This window comes from Punica granatum, chromosome 3 (assembly GCF_007655135.1).
Source record: "Punica granatum isolate Tunisia-2019 chromosome 3, ASM765513v2, whole genome shotgun sequence".
Classification (NCBI taxonomy): domain Eukaryota; kingdom Viridiplantae; phylum Streptophyta; class Magnoliopsida; order Myrtales; family Lythraceae; genus Punica; species Punica granatum.
The window spans coordinates 567,072-588,994 of record NC_045129.1 but is presented as its reverse complement, the minus strand read 5'-3'; the positions used below and the strand labels follow the sequence as shown (position 1 = coordinate 588,994).

Sequence of the window (21,923 nt, the reverse complement as noted above, 5' to 3'; positions counted from 1 at the left end):
TTGAAATTCATGGCATATATAAGACGAGAGATGTCGATCCACATTAGGTATATATGGGAATATAGCGTGAGTTCCGAGGATATCTATATGATCGAAAAAAAGAAAAAAAGAAAAAAAAAGGACATAATAAATAACAGCATCAATGTGGGATTAGCTAGTGACCGCAAAATTATATCCTTAGAGCAACAAGGAATCCGGTTTATCTCTCGGCACATGGTGAAAATGATGAGTGCCTAACCGAGGAGTACGATATGGTTAGGACATGTCAAATGGAGGAATACGAAATGGTCAGGACGCACGTATAGATCAACACACGGGGTTTCCTTTGCTCGGAGTGTAAGCGATTACCACACGCCGATATCCTTCGAAAGCTAGGGAACTAATTGCCCAAAACAAGAAACATAACTGCATGTGTTGTACGCCAATTCCAGTTCTTCTTGATCACAATTTTTCCCCCTCTGTCTCCTAATCGCTTTCTATTCCAATATCTCTTGTTCTAGTCATGCAGAAAATGAATTGCTGTTATATAGGCATAATCGGACGTCGATCTGATGCCGAAATGAGAATTAGTCTCATCATCATCATATGATTGAGGAGAGGAGACCTCATAATTTTATCGCTAAATAAATGGAAAGGGACATAAAATCCGTCCGGCTGCCTCTGGAGCTGAACACGTATGTATGTATGTATGTATGTATGTATAATAAGGTGGTGGTGAGTGGACAACTGTTGGAGAGCCCAATACTTTATGGGCCCCACAACTGCACCGGCTATGGGCTAAAGCCTCCTCCCATTCCTCAAATGAATCGGCTCAATAGTTTATCTCATTTTGGTAACGAATGACATAACAAAACCATCTAATCTAATTTCATGCTATTGCCGAGACTGAGAGCCCAATTAGACTATTTCTCGCTCGAGGGGGACTTATTAGTGCGTAGTTCCTTACAAGGTTCTTTCACTATGTCCCGATCGGGGACAATTTTAATGTCTACCAATCCATACCTTTTGAGGAGAAATTCAAAATCCATGTTTCCAAGTTTCATTTCTCCATATAAAGATCTTATCGATCCGTATCCTTACACTTAAACACGTTGTATCCTCGTGTCCTGTTAAAGGTGGAAAAGTACTTCCCCTCGCGGAACGGCATCGGCCCTCTATGAATGACCGGCACATTAAAGTGGAACGAACCTACGCCATAGAAAAGCTAATTTAACGGCCGGCCGGAGAGGGCCGATTCCAGAGTCCAAAATCTACTTGGAGTTGGATGTCATATGTGTGTGGGCAATAAACCAATCAGTTAATAGATCGATCGATGCCCGATAGCAATTACAGGCCGATGCCATGTGTGGGGAAGAAAATTAAAATTTAAAATAAAAAAGAAAAAGAAATAGAGAAATTTGTTTGGAAAATGGGGAAAAAAAAATAAATAAAAATGCTTGGCGTTCTGATTCGGCACTGCTGCAGCCTCTTGCCTGTAAAGCAGCAAACAAAGAGCATCTTCGACTTCAAGAGCTCGCCTTTCGATCTCTCCCAATTCCCCATTCGCCCAAATCTACGCAGAGCCCGCTTCGAGTTCGGGATGGCCCCCAAAGGATCCATCACTCATGTCATCTTCGACATGGACGGTCTCTTGCTCGGTCGGTACTTCAGCTCCAACGCTCCACTTGTAAAGCTTCAATTTTTCTGTCCCCACTCCCAGTTGTCGTAATCTTCGAACGATAGCATTTGGTTCTGTTAGTGGCGCAGCATTTGATACTCGCCGACGGGCAATCTTGATTTTCCTTGCTTGCTGTGAGTTTACTGAGATTGTCAAGTTGGCTGTCTTAGATTCATTTAAGTAGTAGCTCGCGTTTCCTAGAATTGCCGTTGAAATTCAGCTTCGACATTGTCATGTCATGTTTTCATAAAGATGGTGACTGTACTCTGACGGAATGCATAGATGACGGACGGGGCTGCAAGATCCTGTTCTGTCAATGAGGTGGCCGGAAGAATAGTGCTTTATCAATCTCTAGATTTGAAATGAATCGCTCGTCGGAATTTAGAGAGGTTCAGTTTTGTGATAGGTTGTCTTTGTCTCCTTCAGATACCGAGAAGTTCTATACAGAAGTTCAGGAAATTATACTTGCGAGATACAACAAAACATTTGATTGGTCTCTCAAGGCAAAGATGATGGGGAAGAAAGCGATAGAAGCCGCCCGGGTGTTTGTTGAAGAGACTGGAATCAGCGACTCTCTGTCAGCTGAGGATTTTCTCGTAGAAAGAGAGGAGATGTTGCGGACCATGTTCCCCACAAGCGAGCTAATGCCAGGTACAATTTGTAACATGCTCTGCTCAGGAGCTCCTTAGGATTTTAGGCTCGTACAAGAAATCATTCATATAAAAACATTTCTCTTTGTCTGGTGAGGAATCATTACTGATCAAGCGCTTCTGAGTATTTTCTGGGAAGTTGATCTGGCTGGGTTTCTGGTCCTAAATCCTAATGAATTAATAGTTCGTTTTACAAATTTGCAATATGTCAACAATTGCAGGGGCAAGTCGTTTGATCAGACATCTTCATGCAAAAGGAGTACCAATCTGCTTGGCTACCGGGTATCATTTTTTCATCTATGTCTATTAAGACTATCTATGGGACTTGAAGTGCGTGACTTTACGCAGTATAGTGATTCTCTCCCCCCTGTATCTTCTGTACTGCAGTTCCCACAGGAGGCATTTCGAGCTGAAAACGCAGAGGCATGGGGAACTTTTTTCGTTGATGCATCATGTTGTGCTTGGTGATGATCCCGAAGTCAAACAGGGCAAGCCTTCACCTGATATTTTTCTTGCTGCAGCAAAAAGATTTGAGGTATCACTCTTCAGATGCTGTATGGGTTGCCTCTCTCTGCTTCTGGTCACTTCATTTCTTTCTCAGCGGGCATTTCAACAGAGAAAAGGAAAAAGGCAGGATTTGCACTCTCTTATTTATCATGGTTTTTTTTTTTTTTTTTTGGTTTCGGATTTACAGGGTAGCCCAATTGACCCACGCAATATTCTTGTATTTGAAGACGCACCTTCTGGAGTTAATGCCGCTAAAAATGCCGGAATGTAAGTACATTCCCTGGAAAAGTTTCTTTATATGTTGACTATACAAGCATACGTTTATACTACAGGTGTTCAGAGGGATGCATTTCACAAGTGGGTAAATGCTTTATGTTTGCATCATTTGCCATCCGCTGGTTTATGATTTTATCAAGAGACTGCATTCTGCAACATTCTTAAAAAGATTCCCTTTGCACTTGTTTGTCTGGTGCAACTGTTTTGCTTGGAATTGGTTTGAGTTCTGTACTTCTATTCAACTCTGGAATTGGTCAATTCTCGATTCTGAATTGTTGGATGCCATTGCAAGAGACTAGAGTAAACACAGGAAGGCTTTTTCTCCAACTAGTCATTTAGGCTTGTGAAACAAGGATCTTAGAGGATTAGTCGGCTGCTAATTTTCTTTCTTAATGCTCATGTCCACAAGCAGGTATGTCGTTATGGTTCCAGATCCAAGGCTCGATAGCTCCTTCCATGAAACTGCAGATCAAATTCTAGGTTCTCTATTGGATTTCAACCCAACTGACTGGGGTCTTCCTCCATTTGAAGATAAGCAAAGCTGATCCCCGGTTTGATGAGTTTGGATATTCAAATGTTCTCTTCCTTCAGCAAGTGCCGTTACTACGACTGATACTGACTAAGACACAACTTCATTGGGATTTAACGCAAGTGTCATTCTTGCGAATTTGTCGCTATTGCCGATATCTTGAGGCAACAAAGATAGTGGATATATCAATTATGAGGAGAGCACATTATTCACTCTTATTGAGGTGTCCGTGTTTTTTGTTTATTTAACGTCTGCTGCTTGAAACCCGGTTCATGTGTTGATGAATTAATTCCACGCTAGAGGTAAAAGCACAACGATTTTGAACTCGATTTACTTATTTATTTATTTCCTTGAGTTTTGTTAAAACGAAGTTGAAGGAAGCATTTGAGCTCTTTAGCTGCTGGAGATTCTGGTAAAACTAAATTGTGAGATTGCATGGACCATTTTCATGAGTGCGGACCCAAAGTACTAGTGAATTTGGGCCAAGAAGCACCTAGAAACTTTTGGTTTCGGAGAACCAGCCCAATCTCTATATCTTGACCACTGCCCATATGCAGAGCGAACAGTTGTAAGAGTTAAGTCTCGACGCATTGCTTGCGATAGCCGAAGTGATTTCTACAGTCATGAGCTCCTCAACTGATGATCTGCAGCAAATCTTTCCTTTTATTTATTTATTTATTTGGTTTTCATAAAGATAACATTGATTTGTTATTTTGGACATTACCATTGATCATTACTCAAAAAGTTCAAACCGTGGGGAAACATGCCAAAAATGGCGGCATGATGTGAGACTGTGACATTTTTCTAACATTCTCTCGTGATATACTAAGAGCAAAGGAAACAAGAAAAATAATTGAAAATTGAGTTACGTAAGATATACGTGAAGGAAGGAAGGGAAGGGAAGGGAAGGGAAGGGAACCCCTCCAACCCCATGCAATGTATTCTACAAATATAAGAAAAAAGAAGGAAGTCAACAAAAAGCAATAGCATGGTCGATCCATTTATTTTTATGCATGTGGTTGTAATCGTTTTATTCTATCTTTCACCCTTAAAAAGAATGTATCCATATCGATTCGACTTGATCCTGTTTAAGCATTTGCATCCCTATCAAAACCACAGCTAGATAGCGAAAAAAGGGGAGACGGTACCCCCGAAAACTATACCACCCCATGAAATAAATAAATAAGGAACGAATTGAGATCAGGGAAAACTGTACCTAAAATTGAGATCTGCATGCGAATTGCAAAATTGTCCCTAAAATCCTGCAGCAAAGCAAACGGTGCACGCGCGGATTGGCTACAGACACGCTGCTGCTGCAACTACAACAACTCAAACGTTCTTCTTCTTTTTTTTTTTGCCTTTTGGTTCCTCCCATCCATTATCCAACATATTATAATGAATTTTTTTAAAAAAAATAATGGGGAAAATGGAAAATGTAAAAATAATCAAAGCTGCCGCTGCCCACCGTTACAGGGAAAACCACACGTGAGCACCGATCGAGATGCTGACCTCTCCAGTCCTTCCTTTTTTTTTTTCTTGAAAGTGACCCTTTAATTTCATCGAGTCCATAAAATTAAACTTCCCCAATTAAATATAGGGGAAACCTGAAAATAGAGGATGTTCGCAATGGAAACTCTTTCGGATTGGCACTGAAGAAAACAACTAAGAGAACTCGAAAAACTCTTTTAGTCTGTAATAGATCATGACTTACAGTGTATCGTGTTATGTATATAAATCAAATATTCTTAATTAAGTAAAAATGTTATTATATATATGTTCAGAGATTGAGATATATTGAACTTCTCTTTCTAAACGGGGAAACTAAACAAGAGAAGAAGAAAAAAATGTTATTAGATATTGACGTGTATTGATAGAGATTGAGGGAGAGTGACCTCTTTATATTTATTCATGAAATTTCAACATTAACTGTTTAAGTTGTAAATTATTGTTGTTATAGTTATTGTGACATGTATCTATCTATCTATCTAATTAGGAATATGACAATTTGGGCGATTCCTAGTGTACTATACATAATAGCGTCTGCCTCCCGGAAAATTTTCATCACAAGTTGTTAACTTTAAATCATGCACGCAAAAGGACAGCGAACGAGAGTAGATAATGAGAGAAACCCATATATATAATTTCTTTCTTGCACACCGTCTGATATTCGAAAGCTCAAGGAATCCTAAATATGTGATCCAAGTTCGAGTAGAATTGATCCGCTCAAGGGTAAATCTCTCCAAATCGTGAATTTTCTTGATCTATTTGCAAGACTCAAATTTAAGATCTTGTTTAAAAATAATAGTAATCGAATCAGCTTACATGATTTTTTTTCGGTAGAAAATCAGCTTACATGATTAACTCATATATACAATTTATTATTTGACTTTCATAAATATTTTTAGATCACCAAATTAAATTGTAGTCCTTGAGTTTGAATTGAATGTATGATATATATATATATATATATATAAGTTTTCCAGCTAGTAATATGTTGTGTTCAATAATTAATCCGATACAATTAATGATCTAAACCGCGGGATCCAGCGTACATAAGTAATCTCAGCACAACTAATTTTTTTTTCGGGTACATCTGGTATTCGAAAGCCTCATTGTGTCCCAACTAATCAAGTCAAGTCGGGTCAGTCTAGTAAGTGGTAAAACTCTCTTAGCATGTATTTTCTCCATTCAGAGTTCGTTTGGGAGTGTGGTGGAAGGTTTCATAATCACTTTTCCTTATAATTTTCAGTAAAATTGCTGTTTAGTGAGAGTTTTTGAAACCACGGTTTGGGTCAAAATTGTGGTTGCAAACGTGATTTTCTTAAGCAGGTTAATAGGTCCTCATAAAATTTAACTCTGCTTAACCTGTTTCAAGTATTAATAATTATTTTTTTTTACTTTCAACTATTTTAAATTAGTTTATTCAAAATACTTTAATTTATTCTAAAATTAACACTTATTTTTCAGTAAATTTGTTTCGGTACTTCTCCATCAGTAACAATACTCCCAAACTAAACTCACAAGACTCGAACCCGAGACTTGCTTAAGGGAAATAAGTATTGAACTGGTTGAACTAACCAACTACTAATATTGACACCGACCTCTTATCGCTAATAATTGTATGTATACGTGTATATATATATACTGTATATATATATATATAGTCATGCAATATATAATAGAAAATTTGCGGTATAAATAAAACGTGCATGAACATATATGTGAAGCCAACAAATCATCATCTTCTTTCTTTCCTCATCTACTCCCTTATATATACATAACCCTAGAAGGAAAAAAGAAAATAAGGGAAGAAAATGCACACACATATATATAAAATGTAAGTTACATTCTGAATATTGGTTGAATCGATTAGATCCCAACCTCGCTAATCTATATCTTACATGGTGCTGCTACTGACTTTATCGTTTATTTCGCTAGCTAGGACGGCTGACGAATCTGGCAATACTCAATTTACCAGTAGCCATATACATGGTCCATGATAATGAAGATGCATTTGTTGGAAAATAATCGGCCAGAAAGAAAACAAGAAAATAAAAAACATTATAGATTGGTAGTAGAAAGTGCCCCAAGTTAAAGTTTCAATAATTAAAAATGGAATTATACAAACATTATTGCTCAAACTATCTACCAGTTTGAGCATTATATTAAATTGGACGTGACCCAAAAAAGGATGGATCTATAGGATTTTACAGTTGCGTACATTTACTACTGTGCCTTTCAATCCCCCTCCCTTTTATTAAAAGTAGTAGTCCTTTATATTTATAGCACAATGGCTTCTTTTATTCCAATATATGGTGTGGTTGCCGTTAAGGAATCCAGATATAGGATCTAGCTAAGCTAGATATAGCCCATCGGGAATATGAAGCTGGTTTGAACTAATATTAAAATTAATAGGATTTTTCTATTGCGCGCATAACTTTTGGTGAGACCATTCACACATATATTTGCACATGCACTTACTTAGATTCATGAACTTGAGAGGTGTTCATGGGGCCTGGGAGAATAAACTCATCGTTATAAAAATAAAATAAAATAAAACTAAATTAATAGGATTTACTTGATATGTGTATATATGGTTAAAAAGAGGTCATAATTACTTGAAGGCTGAAGTATGTATGAACTGTGTATTTATATAATATTGAAGGTTAGCATAAACGATGGATGCATGGTGGATGCAGTCAAGTGATCATCTTCTCTATGGTTCCGAGAATATTGAGTGCGCTAGCTAACGAAGGCATCTTATTAATTATGTGAGACGTTCATTCATGATGGCCAATATATAATGGAGCTAGGAACCGTGTATCATATGGATAATGGGTGACAACTAATTAAAGATAGGTGTCTATATGTATATATATATATATATATGTATATGTATATATAGTCTTCGATTAACATGATGAATATGAGGAAATCCATCCTTACAAGGGAGAAACCGGTGGCGGTGGCGTTTATTGAATTATATGGATTCTGATGGATGGATGGATGGATGGATGGATTGGAGGGACATAATTAAGGACATTACTCAGTGGGAACTATGATAAAAGGGGTTCGGTAGAGTAGCTTGTCTGCGCTGTGCGTCGTTTCGCAGAGGAACAAATTTTGTCAAACCCACGAATTATTAATTAGTCTTTACACCATATATATTTACAACCAATTTCAATTAATTATCGTCTCTTTCTGAATCTTTTTATTTTTTATTTATTTCTCACTTCGGTGATAAAAAACAACCCCGATGTACAAACGAGCTATATGCATGCACATTTTATAATCGTTTCAATTTTTAATAGAACTAATTAAATTGGATTGTGATCGATATAGTAGATATTTTATACATAAATGTAATATATACGACAGAAAAAACACAGGAGGTTCTTTTAATTAATTGAGACGTATTAAGTAGCATAAAAATTACTTTATTTTTTGATAAAATTTTTAATAAATTAATTGCTTAAACAGTGCATGCAGCCCAGAGTTTTATTACACACATGATGATAAATACATAAATGCTAACGTGCCGTGAGGTGCCACTGCAGAATACAATGAAAATGCATCGAATTAATGATCAAGATGTTGATTATGATGTGCGATCAAGTCAAGTGATATACATATCGTGATCTATCACTTACTATCTATATAAAATATCAGCATCCTAATATGTGATATATTATTAGATATTTTATTAGATGAAAATGATATATTATTAGATGACCTCAACCTCCGTTATTCATTAAAAAAAAAAAAGTTTTGAATCATAGACTGTGCTCTTATTAAAATTAACCTTTAATTAAGATTATTCTCATGTCAAAATAATAAAAGAGAAATTAACGTAAAATTCTGTTAATAGTTTAACAAATTTTGTCCACAGTACGGTATTGGCTATCTGCATCTGCTTTTGCTACTCTATGTTGAATTTCTTTTATCTAAAAAATTATTTTGTAACTTGTAATATTTAAGTATTATGTTGATTCTTATCTTGAATTTTCACTACAGTTGATTATAACTCATTAATTCAGTGAATTTGTAATGGTATTTTAGGGTAATTAACAGATATCTCTTTACGCCAAGAGTTGGAGGACAAATAAGTTACAAATCATTAGACATATCTATCTACTAATAGATGTATGTGTTTGACCGAGGGTCTATAAATAAGAAAAATCTAATCCGATATTATTATTATAATAAAATTTTCAGTTCGTGTGAGATTTTTCAAATTGATTGGATGTAAATTTTGGTGGTTATTTGCCATCGAACTGCATCCGCAAACTCGAATTGGTGATTGATTAGGGGGCATTATACAGTACACTACCGGCCAACCATGACATTATGACATGATGACAATTTGGACCACCAATTAATATTACTGGTGGCATATATATATAGAATACACATTTTCATTATTATGATCAATTTGTATGAGGGAAGCATCATATTTGCATATGTCAATTTGCATACATCATGTCAATCGGAATGGAGGTTTAGTGATAGTTACACAGTAAAGTAGTTGCTTATCAACATCAATTCCACGAATTATGTAGAACGTACGTATAACCACAAACATATGAGAATTCCACCGTAAATCATACATATATAGATACGAACTCTTTGCATACTAAGCTGATTTATTCTGAAAAATATATGCTCTATATATAAGGTTAACCAAGAATATTTTTGGATGCTCTTTGATTATGAGCGATCGAGTTGATACTTACATGTCTTATTAGTGGTCCGATTTTTCAAGAAGCTATTAAATTCTATCTTATTCTTATATTTTCATGAATTTATTTTATTAACCGTTGAATATCAACTACATGGTCTCCCAAAGTTCATCATTTGGATTTTTCACCTGAAAAATGAACTCGGATTAGCATTTGTACCGTTAGCATATATTTTTTTCACAATTTTTCTTTCTGGATAAGTGTTGGTTCTTCATTCAATTGATGAAAGAATGCAAAGTATACAACACTCATGCAAGCCCACATATTGGGAATTTTTTTTCATGAATTAATATATTAATTACATGAATTATCGGTGGAGAGATTAAAAGTTTGAATACCCATATATAGCCCAAAAGAAAGAATAAGTATTACATTCTTTTTTTTGTATTTTTTTATTTTTGAAGCCACATTATAATTGACAATACATAGTACAACACAACACATGCACATATGCCCTAAACGAACAAACCACACCCAACAATTATATAAATAAAAATTAAAGGAAGAGGGTCCATACCCCCTTAACTAAACGTACCTCCCTAATTAAAACCTTGGTCCATACCACCCATCACCCTCAACCCACATATCAGAGAGTTCCCCCGGCCCTGTCCACATGATATAGTTATTCATTACTTGTAATAAATCGCTATGTTAGTGTACTTGAAATGACGTGTCATGCTAAGTCATAAAATTCAAGTAGGACGCATGCATTTCCTCTCTAAAGTTTACGTCTCATGATCTATAAAACTATGAATATCTGATGTACTTGGACTGTGATAATTAGACAATATAGAGGTCCGTCGATCTATATACGTATATCAAATCATGTAATCCGTCGATCTATATACTTGTATCAAATCATGTAAATTGAACAGCCAATATCATTTATAAACAATTAACTATATATTATATATATTTTTTATGGGTAAATTTATTAATTAGTTTTATGATAGTTTAATGTGAAATCGGAGACTATTATGTACGAGATCCGAGGAAAATGTCTGTGCCCTATAATTTAAAGCTATAAAATATGTAAGTGCAGTTCCTCCTAACAAATTATTAAGCATTATATTTACCTCATGAAGGCTCTATTTATTTTTCGGTTACTTATGAAGGCTCTATTTATTATAGTTTATAGTTCAAACGCTTGCATACGTATGTGTACAATGTATCTTAGCATGGAGAAATCTAACTATATATGGATAAGTAGAAGACAATTAGACATCAGAAATTTACAAATTCAGTACCGCTTGAGAATTACATATGATTTGGTATTTGTATAAGTATTAATAGATCCAAAAGAAAAAGTACAATACATAAAAAACACCGCATCTTTTCGATTATAATAGGAGGCTCATAACCTAGTACAATTAATGGAAATGAAATCTAAATAAAGGGACACAGATAGTCCCACTGATGAGAATTGAACCTTGAACCTCTAGGTTACCAGACGATGGTGTTAGCCACTACACTATACCCTCCTTCTCAAAACACCGCATCTTTGTTAAAAGGAAAATTTGTACTTGTTATATATTTAGACATTAAAAGCTAGAAGATTTCACATCAAATAAATGGACAATTTGGCCAAAAAACATCAGTGAATAATCTACTAATTAAGTGATTTTGTTTTTTAATGTGCACTTTGATATCTGGAAGTCTAGTGGATCCTGACTAATTAAGTGATCTCGATCATTATATAAAAATGTATTACTATAAATTTGGAGCGAGGACTTTTAAATCTCGTCTACTAAGCAACCAAGCCCTTAGGAATAAATAAGGGTTATTAGTGAAATCGTTATTTTTTTTTTGTTAAATTCAATTTAGTGAAAAATTCCTTTCTGTTTACATGCTCTGCCATATATATTTTCTGGACAAGTGGTGTACTCCATTATTAGAAAAAGCATATTTAGTAAAGCAATTAAAATAGTAGAAAATTAATGTGAAAAATGATAAGTTATTGAATAATCCTACTTCGCTACGTGGGATGAGGAAGCATTAATTAAATTGCATTAGATAGAGAAATTTGTGGTAATCACTCGGATAATTGTCATAATTATTTTTCATTGAATATTTTTTATTGATTCTTTCTCGCCACATTAATATGAAGTATGATCATTTAAATTTTCTCGTGAAAAATAAACAATTCCCTTCATCATCTAAATATTTGCTCATTCATTAATAATTAATAATTAATAATTAATAAAAGGAAGTATTAGTTCACCCGAAAATAAAAGGAATTATTTTGTTCATTTAATTAGATACGACCCCATGACTATAGAACGAAAGGTTTACAAATGTAATTGATGACAGTCGTACGGAGAAAAAAAGAGCTAGCATCTCCACTAAGGCAATAACTATGAGTTAAATATAATAATATAATTACCCCCAATTTCTTGACAAATCAATATTTGGTTCTCCCGTTCAATATCTGCTCCTAATAACTCAATTAGATATGGCCTGAGCTCCGCTGCGACCCTTCCTTGAGTTCAATTTTGCTGGTAGTATCCGAATTCTTTTAGCCACTCGTACGAAGTCCCTGAGAGAGAGTGTTCCATTATATATGTGTACATGTTTGGAATAGTCAGATGTTTGTAACATATCCGAGCTTCTATTACTTTTGGACGGGAATATCATAGGAAAAGAGTTAGGGTTTTTCATTTGCAAAAACGATGAGGAGTTATTTATGCGGAAAACACTTTCATTAATGTGGTGAACCACACGTATGTATATATATACCTTCGAAAAAGTAAATTAAACATTCGAAATTATGTTTAATTAAAAATTCTTGTTAAAGGTATACTTTGATTGCCGTACGTAGAAATTAAAAGTTCACGAGCTTGCCAGAGAAAGGACCACGCTCTAGGCTCTGGCTCGCTAATATATAAGGGAGATCGTAGACACATATATAAATCCTAGCTGGTTATATGTGTATATATATATATAATAGAGAAATTAATTAATTAGCTAGCTAATTAATGAATGAACTTACTTCCAATTAAGGTCACCAGCAAGAAGAAGATCATTCTCCATGTCTTCATAGGCTACAAGGTAGCCCGGTATTGCGTTGGATAAGTCGAGATCCTTCCCCTTGTCGTCCGCTGCCATCCCAGCATCCAGACTGAGATCGGCTTCTTCATCCACGAACATCTGCCTGAGGGCCCTCGCAAGGCTCTGGTAGCTCTCGTGTTTGTGGAGGTTGATGCGGTGGCAGATCGAGCGACCCTCGAGGACCACCGTGACTGCTGGCGGCACCACCGCAGAGACGAGGTCCTTATCCTCATCAAGCTGCAGGCTGCCTGTAAAACCACCACCAGCTGGTTGGAGCTTGAAGCTGGGGTTACGGGGGGAAGGCCCCAAAGGATTAGGTGGGGGAGGAGGAGGAGGAGGAGGAGAGGAGCCAATCATGATCTTGGAGAGGAAGGTTGCAGATGAGATTTGTTGTTGATGATGATGATGATGGGCTTGGCCGTGCCATGGTCTCATTCTTTTCAAGGAGTCTTGTCTCTGGGAATCAAAGCTGTTCATGACCAATTCCCCTTTTTCCCTTCCTTTGCTTCCTTCTTTTGTATGAACTAATCGTGTCTTAGCCCGAGAAGGGGAGAGAGAAAGAGAGAGAGAGAGAGAGAGAGAGAGAGAGACGCTGATTCTGTGTAGGTAAAGAGAACTGAAAAGGGTTTGGTCAGAGAGAGATAGAGACAGAGAGAGGAAAATGGACATAGAAGAGTTTCTACATGAAGTTATGCCGGCATTAATATATGTGTATGTATATATATATATAATATAATATATATAACAAGAGAGTACATAGAATGATACTATAATCTCGAGGTTTAGCAAAGTGGCAATCCGCGCATCACGTGGATAAACTTCTTTATAATATATGAATTTAAAAATTCATTGAATATATCATGCGATCAAGTTAAGTCAACATCAAATAGAGATCAGATTTTTTATTTATTGATTGAGAATATCTCTTGATTTCAATAAAATAAAATTGAGTAAAAATAATATATATTACAGGGAGAGAGGAGAAAATTAGAAGAGGTCGGTCTGTGGTCGGGATTAAATGTAGCAACAAGAAGTGAATTTAATTTGTTCTAATATTCTTTATCTCTTGGGAGGAGGTTTGTGTGTGATGACCGCTCGTGTGGGACTGGGATATGATATACATGAAGTGGTATTTGGAGACAGAACATATATTATACATATACATATAATTATTTATAGGGAAAAGCCCGTAAGAGAGCACAAATGTCGGGAGGGTTCATGTTATTTGTCTCGTGATGCCATTTCACTTTTCTTTAATCGATCTAAATTACCTGATCTTATTACTTACGAAATCTTAATTTCGTTAGAACACACATATGTATGTACATATATATATATATATATATATATATATTTGAGTCCCTCGAACTTATTGACTAATGTTAAGCCGAACTTAGTGTTTTGTGTGTATGAATCTAATACGTATAATGGAGATTGTATATATTTAATATATATATATATATATAAGGCAAAAAATTTATAAAATATTTCCTGAGGGAAAGGGAACATTAATAAGTAAAAAATAACTTATTTTATTAAGTTAATTTTTTTTACTTTGGGCATGTTTATTTTAATTTAATTAAATAAGTGATTAAAAGTTAGTTATAAAAAAATTAACGTAAGAAAGAGAAAAAGATGAGAGATAAGGTCTACACTGCTCAATCATTAAATCAAAAAAATCACTTAATGAAATAAGTAAAAAAAATTTACTTTAATAAAATAAGTCATTTTTCACTTATTAGTACTTTTTATTCCTCACAAAATTTCTCTCATCCTTATTCATTCATTCATTCCTTCTTCATATATATTTCTTTCATTAATTAATTAAGGGCTTAATTTTTAAGCACTATTTATCAAACACTACCTCGCTCATTAAGTAATTTTTGACACAATGATTAAATAGATGAGACAATTATATTTCATCTTTCTCTTTTTCTCCTATTCATTTTATCACGTAACTAACTTGTAACTAATTTTTGAGCACTTGTTTAATTAAGTTGTATTTAACACAATCTTAGTTAAGTTATCGATGCAATAGCTGCAAGATGAAAATAGTTATACTATAAAATAAAAGTCTTAAATAGCTAATAAAATGACACAGGTAGTCTCATTGAGTATCGAACATGAAACTTCTTGGTTATCGGGTAAGGGCGTGCTATTGTGAATGGAAAAAATTACAATCACAATTGGAAAGGTTTTACTGTTTAGTAGATCGATTTAGCTCAAACTAGATTAAACGGAATAATCCATTAGGTTTTCTAACACTAGGATGCACCTCGAAAAAGAATAGTTATACAATTAATATGAATGGAATTTTTCTCAAAGGAAAAAAGAAGTTGCAAACTGATGCGGCAGACGAGCTGGAAAATTGGTACCTAAAGAAAAATACGTTCTGACGACCTTATCTCATTGAAAACGGCCTCTGGAGCAAAACTCAAAGCCTATAGAATTGAAATTTCGATATTTTAGGCGAATTTCATCGTTTAGGGTCTCAAACAGGCAATTTTATATTAATTAGGGTGTTTTTGCAATTTTAGGAAAGTTTATTTCTTTTCGTGCGATTTAGGTTTTTTTGAACCCTATTTAGGTTTTGTAAGCCCTAGGGCTAAAGGAGTTGTCTTTTGGATTATCAATAAAAGTTGAAGCTTTCGTGCTCTTTGCCCAATTCTTGGATTCGATCCGAGTTGGATGCCAATTACCTAGGTATTCGAAGAATCAATAGGGATTGAAGGTCGTAGTTCTGGTATTCGTAAGCGAATCAACAGGTTTGCGACAGGTTACTAGCGTGTACGTTGCGTCATTTGGTATCAAAGCCGCGTTCGTTCTTGGATCAACGATGCCACCCCGAAAAACGGCTAATCAACGTCGTGTTGTGGAGGAGGACGAACTGGATTGGAGGATCGAAGACATATCATATGATGAAGCCAATCCAGTTTTCGATATATATCCAGATGAAGATCAAGAAGAAGTTACAGAATTTGTATTTGATGATTAAGAAAAACCAACGTTCGTTGTTAACAAATCCATATTAAAGGATATTGGAGGTGATAAACTTTTTTATTATTGTGCTCAGATTGAGGATATTTTAGATGAAGAAATTTCTAATGCAAAGAAAGATGCATGGCTGCTTACGGTGTCGATTTCAGAGGTTATTCAGTTGCCAAAGTTGATCGAAGTGCACGTGTCTCAATCAAGAAAGCAAAGATTCAATGAAAGTGTTTATTGGCTAATAGATGTACGGAATTTTATGTACAAAGAATTAAGAGAAAGAGTTCGCAAAGAGAGGAAGACATTCAAGTGGCAAATGAGAAAGTAGCAGAAGCATATTAATCTCTCTATTCGTGAAGATCAAGGTGATAGCTCAGACGATGACAATTCGAGGGCGAATTCTCTCCATTCATGGGAAAATGATGCGGTAGACGAGCTGGAAAATTAGTATCTGAAGAAAAATAGGTTCTGACAACCTTATCTCATTGGAACGGCCTCCGGAACAAAACTCACAGTCTATGGCTGTGAAATTTCGATATTTTAGGTGAATTACATTGTTTAGGACCTCAAATAGGTAATTTTATGTTAATTAGGGTGTTTTCGCAATTTTAGAAAAGTTTATTTCTTTTTATGCGATTTAGATTTTTTAAAATCCTATTTAAGTTTTGTAAGCCCGAAAGCTAAAGGGGTCGTCTTTTGGATTATCAATAAAAGTTGGAGTTTTTGTGCTCTTTGCACAATTCTTGGATTCGATCCGAGTTAGATGCCAATTACCTAGGTATTCGAAGAATCAATAGGGATTGAAGGTCGTAGTTCCGGTATTCGTGCGCGAATCAACGGGTCTGCGACAGGTTACTCACGTGTACGCTGCGTCACAAACCAATATATATCTAATAAAACTTCCAAGGAAATGATATATAGCCAATTACGTACATAGCCATGATACATAAATCCAGTTTTTTAATGTATAATTAAGTGGCATGAAATTGTCAAATATCTTGCAAAAGTTGGGTCAATGGGCCATCCCTCGCTGGAACTTGACCATGTTATGTTTTTGTTCATGAATTTCCTCGTGGGACTGCATGCTCACGTATAACTTCTTAATCAATTAATTATGCATGGAACCGTACCTGGTCCTACAATTAATCGGATGTTGTATCGTGTTTTCCCTTTCACACACACATACACTGGTGGACGCACTCACAGACATGCACCCACCACCACGTACACACAAACGTAGAAATAATTGGTCTTTTGGACCTATATATGTAGATATGTATAGGAAAAATTACACATTTAGTCCTTTTATCTTTACTTACTTTTTCATTTTTATCTTTTTTTCTATTTTCGTTCTACACAATTCATTGTTTATCTCTTTTCATCCTTCCGTTAACTATTCCGTTAAAAATTTCGAGTTAGATCCTTGTGGATGCAATATAAACGACACATCAATTAATAGAGAGAATTGAAAAACGAAGAAGAACATGGAAAATAACACAATATTACTTCTTTCTCTTCCTCCGAGAACCAAGCCAAAGTAACGAACGAATCCAACTTTATTACGTTCGCCTTGCTCTCCGTTGTTTATTGTCTGAGATCTAATATAGAGCTTTCGAAAATTTACAAAACTCATATTGGAAAAAGGTCCAAATTGATAAATAACAAGGGAGAAGATATGACAAAAGAGTGAACAAGATGAATATGATAAAGATTGAATAGAGGGTGTAGATTAGAATTTTACAATTGGATAAATCTTCTTGAAACTAATTCATCTATGGGATGGATATGTTTAAAAAAGTCAATGTGCTTCAATAAAACAGCACTAGGGTATGAAAGGAGAATGTTGAAGCGAAATTGGGGATTTGCATGATTAAATTAGGTTTTTATTAATTTGATAAGTTGTAAGTTGATTTTAATTAGACTTTTCTTGGATTTGGGAAATTGATTTGTTTAAACTTAGTAACGGAGAGGAAGAGTTGTTGTTCATAATATATTTTTTTTCTTTGTTCATCTTTTTTTTTCTTTTCTGACTTTTATTATTTTTTATAACCTTTTCTTATATTATAGATTTAACATAAATTCTTTGCTGAGATGAGATGTCACGAGTTAAACTGTTAGTTTTTTCGGGATTATACCTTGTCCATCTAAAAACAAAGATTATATTTGAGTCAGTTTCACTCTAACACTACCAATTGCTCGATCTGATTAAAGTGAAGCAAATCGAGCTATCTAATGTGTCATTCATGGAGAACTCATAGGAGCCAACTCAGCAAAGTTAACGGAGGAGTTAATGGAACGGTGGTTATAGAAAAGTAATGTAAGGTGTTAGACGGAAATAGAGGAGGAAATATAAAAATGATGAAAAGAAAGATGGGCCGGGGGGGGGGGGGGGGAATGGCATTTATTGGACTGTCTGTTTTCACTGAGTCTGAACCGTTTCTTCTTCTCTCTCCTGTCCCATTCTGTTCGTCGGTCCACAAGGAAAGAGGAAGAAGACCATTTGGGACGTCTGAGGCAGAGCTGAGCCCCCTCTGCCCCCCTACTAACTATTGTCTCTGGCTCTGCTGAAAATTGCACTATATATTGTAATCCGATCGAAATATACATAATAAATATCAAAATTAGCCATTTTTAATTTTTTTTAGGGTTTCAAATATAATGTTAAACATGGCAGACCATGCTAATGAACATTTATTCCACTCACAAATCCATTTTTTTTTCCCTTCAGAAGAGCATTATTTAAGATTGAAATTAGATTTAGATGATGATGGTGATGGCGACGATATAATTGATAATTAATAATTATCTGATCAACTTGCCCATAATATGCAACTGTTGGGGATGTTTGCTTGTGGGTGCAAAAGTGGGAAGAGCCCAATTTGGTGGGCTTGATGTCACTATCCGTGGTGAAGGGGCGTCAAGGCTCGGCTTTGGATATCATATCATATCATCATATATATATATATATATTCCCCATTTTTTAAATATATATATTTCTTAATTCTACGTGTGTGTGTCAAAAAACAAATTTCATGGGAAAGGGTGAGGAAATGCGTGAAGTAAAAGCAAGCTGAATTATTAGACTATATATCAAATCAAATTAGATTAACTATTACTAGATTCAATGCAGCATACACACGTATCTACGCCACAAAATTAATAAACACATATTAAATATATATAAATATTAAACCTTGTAAATTGAAATGCATGAGCTGTGAAAACGACCGCGCTACGGTCGCCGGACGGCTCGCTCCTTTGACTCGCAATGGTCGGAAAAGGACCAAACTTCACGGCTTCTTTTCCCACTCACACCTTTTTTTTTTTTTATAAATAAAATCCTTGGATAGTAAATGACGAGTGCTCTTATGTTCACGTCTCGTCTGATGCACTATCTAATATTTCGAAATTGAATGAGACTCGATTAGTTCAAATAAAATCAACCTACTTGTATGAAATTAATCTCTCTTTCACAAGACTTGAACAGAAACCTTACTTAATTAGAAGAGGTATTGAACTATCTAAATGAACTCACGTTGATTCATATTTAAATATTTTTTTGGCAGATATTCATATTTAAATTTTTTGGGGTAAAAAAAAAAGGAAATTATATATATTAGAAACAAGCCACTGTCATCCGGAATACATTGGTTAGTACACACGGTATGGGTTTTATCAATACCCATATGACCAGACAATAAGAGATCGTGAATCCCCACAGGTGGAGAATCAAAATAGACAGTAGAGCTCTGGCCAGAGTTGTAAATCCGGTCATGAGGTGCCTCCCGAGCATTCCGAGCAAGAAAGTCCGCCACCGAGTTAGCTTCTCTAAATGCATGTCCAATCTTAAAAGCAGTGAATGAACTTGTTAGAATCATTCAATAAAAAATGATAGGCATTAGTATCAAATTATCACATGTGTTACCCAATAATAGGTCAACCACCACTTGGCATCCAATTCAACATTAAGAGATTGAAAGCCTAAATCCCGAGCCATGAGTAGCCAGTCCCGAAGAGCCATTGTGGTCCCCAAGTAAAGGGAGAAACCCCTGATACAGCCTCATAGGTTGTTACGAATGACCCCACCAACTCCTGCTTTCCCCGATGAATTGTTTGTCGAACCATCAGAGTTCAAATTGACCCATCCATAAGGAGGAGGGGTCCAATGCACTAGAATTTCTTGTTTGCTCACTTGTCTTGCAGGAGCAGTCGAGGCAAAATACTCAGCCGCAAGTTCCAGACAAAGACGATGATGGTGAGGATGTAATCGTTTCTTATCGAAAATGAAGTTGTTCCTTTGTTTCCAAAGGGTCCACACAGCAAATGGAAAAAAAAAAAAATTCCATGGAATGTTTAGGGTGTGAGTCTCGCAGGCCTCACAGTTGACCATGAGCCATTGAGGCATGTGAAGAGGGAAGGATCCTCTTTTTGAAAGGGGGATGCCAAGATTAGACCAGAATGCACGAGCCACACTCCCTTAACACATGAGAGGTGTTCTGATCAAAATCTTTGCAGATGGAGCATTCCAATGGAATGGAGATGCCCCTTCCATTCAGTAGCATCACAGTTGTTCACCTACTGTGGCAGGCAAGCCAGAAAAAATGTTGTATTCTCGGTATAGTGTCGGTTTTCCAAAGCCATTGCCATGAATTGCTAGTGCAAAGAGGCCCTCTCACATGATAGAACATAAGCTAAGCTGGCGGTGAAAATACCATTAGAAGAGTATTTCCATACTATCCTATCATTCCCTCCTTACCAGTCACACTTCGAGGCATGTTACGAATGAGATCTATAATATTTCTGGGGAGGTGGAAGGACAGCTTGGCTTTCATCCCAAGAACCATTATTACACAAAAAATCAGCCACTTTGAGATTATTATTCTGCCCTTTCTTACCTTGTTTATCTTTTAGGGACGTATGAGCTTCACGCAATAAAACCACATTGTCCGCCGCTCGACGTCCCTTGATAAAACTAGATTGAAAGGGGGAAATGAAACTATCAAGAAACGGTTGTAAACGCCTCACCAAAATTTTGAAATGATTTTGTAAGTAGCATTATAGAGGCTTATGGGGCGGAATTGATTAATGGATTATGGATGAGGGAGATAAGGGTGTCATTGGCACCCTCGGGAAATTTGCCTCCTGGAAAACATTTCTTACAAAAGAAATAAAGGAATCTTTGACAATGGTCCAATGTTTTTGAAAGAAAACAAGATGAAGGCCATGGGGACCCGGGGCTTGGTGGGGCTTTAGGTTTTTGAGATCATTGAGAATTTTTAGATCAGAAATGTGTCGAGATTGATCTTTAAATATTTAGTTCTTACGTACTTTGATCCCATTCAAGCTATTCAATATGAATTGTTAGAAAGTTCGAGTGTCAAATTAAAATTCATTATGCAATTAGTTAAGCCATTTTACAAAATGTTTAGTTTTTTACGAGAAGTTTTAATTTTTTTTCTTATTTTCTTTATGAGAAGACGTTTAGGTGCTTCCATGAATGGCAATCACGTTCATCTAGCGAAAGATATATTTCAAATTAATTATATTAGACTCTTGGAGATTTCTAACATGATCATGTGTCTTGGTGACATGAATTCCCTCATTGTTGGATGAATAGTGCATCGCCGGGCCCACTTACATCCAATGCGAGGGAATGCATGTTACAGTGACCCAAGGTCATGTTAGTTAGACCATAGACCCTTGGTTGCAATCTTGTAATTCGTTCAAGTTTTATACGGTCCTAACTGAATTTTCAATGCTTATATTTGGTTCAACTTTTTTTCTTTGTTCTTTTGAGTATCTAGAAATCTAATGAGCTCCAACTAATTCAATTTGAGTCGGATTGGCAGACTAAAGAGTAAAGTTCTCCCTATATAAATTTTCTCTTGATTCAACAATTTTTTTAATGTATGGATCGTTGCTCTCCCGTTTATATATGGAGCTCCTGCCCTTTTCTTTTCGGGGGGAAGAGAGAGAAAATAAAGGGTACCTCCAAAGTCCGGGGGGAAGAATTCATTAAAACAGTTAGC

General features: G+C 35.7%; 2 protein-coding genes across 2 annotated transcripts; one reads left to right on the top strand and one right to left on the bottom strand.

The window, feature by feature from the left end:
- Positions 1–1,234: 1,234 nt before the first annotated feature.
- LOC116198822 ((DL)-glycerol-3-phosphatase 2) lies at positions 1,235–3,837 on the top strand. The gene is made up of 6 exons (XM_031529076.1): positions 1,235–1,637; positions 2,084–2,308; positions 2,529–2,589; positions 2,695–2,842; positions 3,002–3,081; positions 3,503–3,837. The coding sequence occupies exons 1-6, from the start codon at positions 1,433–1,435 to the stop codon at positions 3,633–3,635; spliced, it is 852 nt and encodes a 283-aa protein (XP_031384936.1). The 5' UTR covers positions 1,235–1,432; the 3' UTR covers positions 3,636–3,837.
- An 8,237-nt stretch (positions 3,838–12,074) lies between these two features.
- On the bottom strand, positions 12,075–13,600 carry LOC116198636 (auxin-responsive protein IAA33). Its single transcript, XM_031528831.1, has 2 exons — positions 12,848–13,600; positions 12,075–12,394 (listed from the first exon to the last, which is right to left on the bottom strand). Exons 1-2 carry the CDS (start codon positions 13,573–13,575, stop codon positions 12,301–12,303), a joined length of 822 nt encoding a protein of 273 aa, XP_031384691.1. The 5' UTR covers positions 13,576–13,600; the 3' UTR covers positions 12,075–12,300.
- Between the last annotated feature and the right edge of the window lie 8,323 nt (positions 13,601–21,923).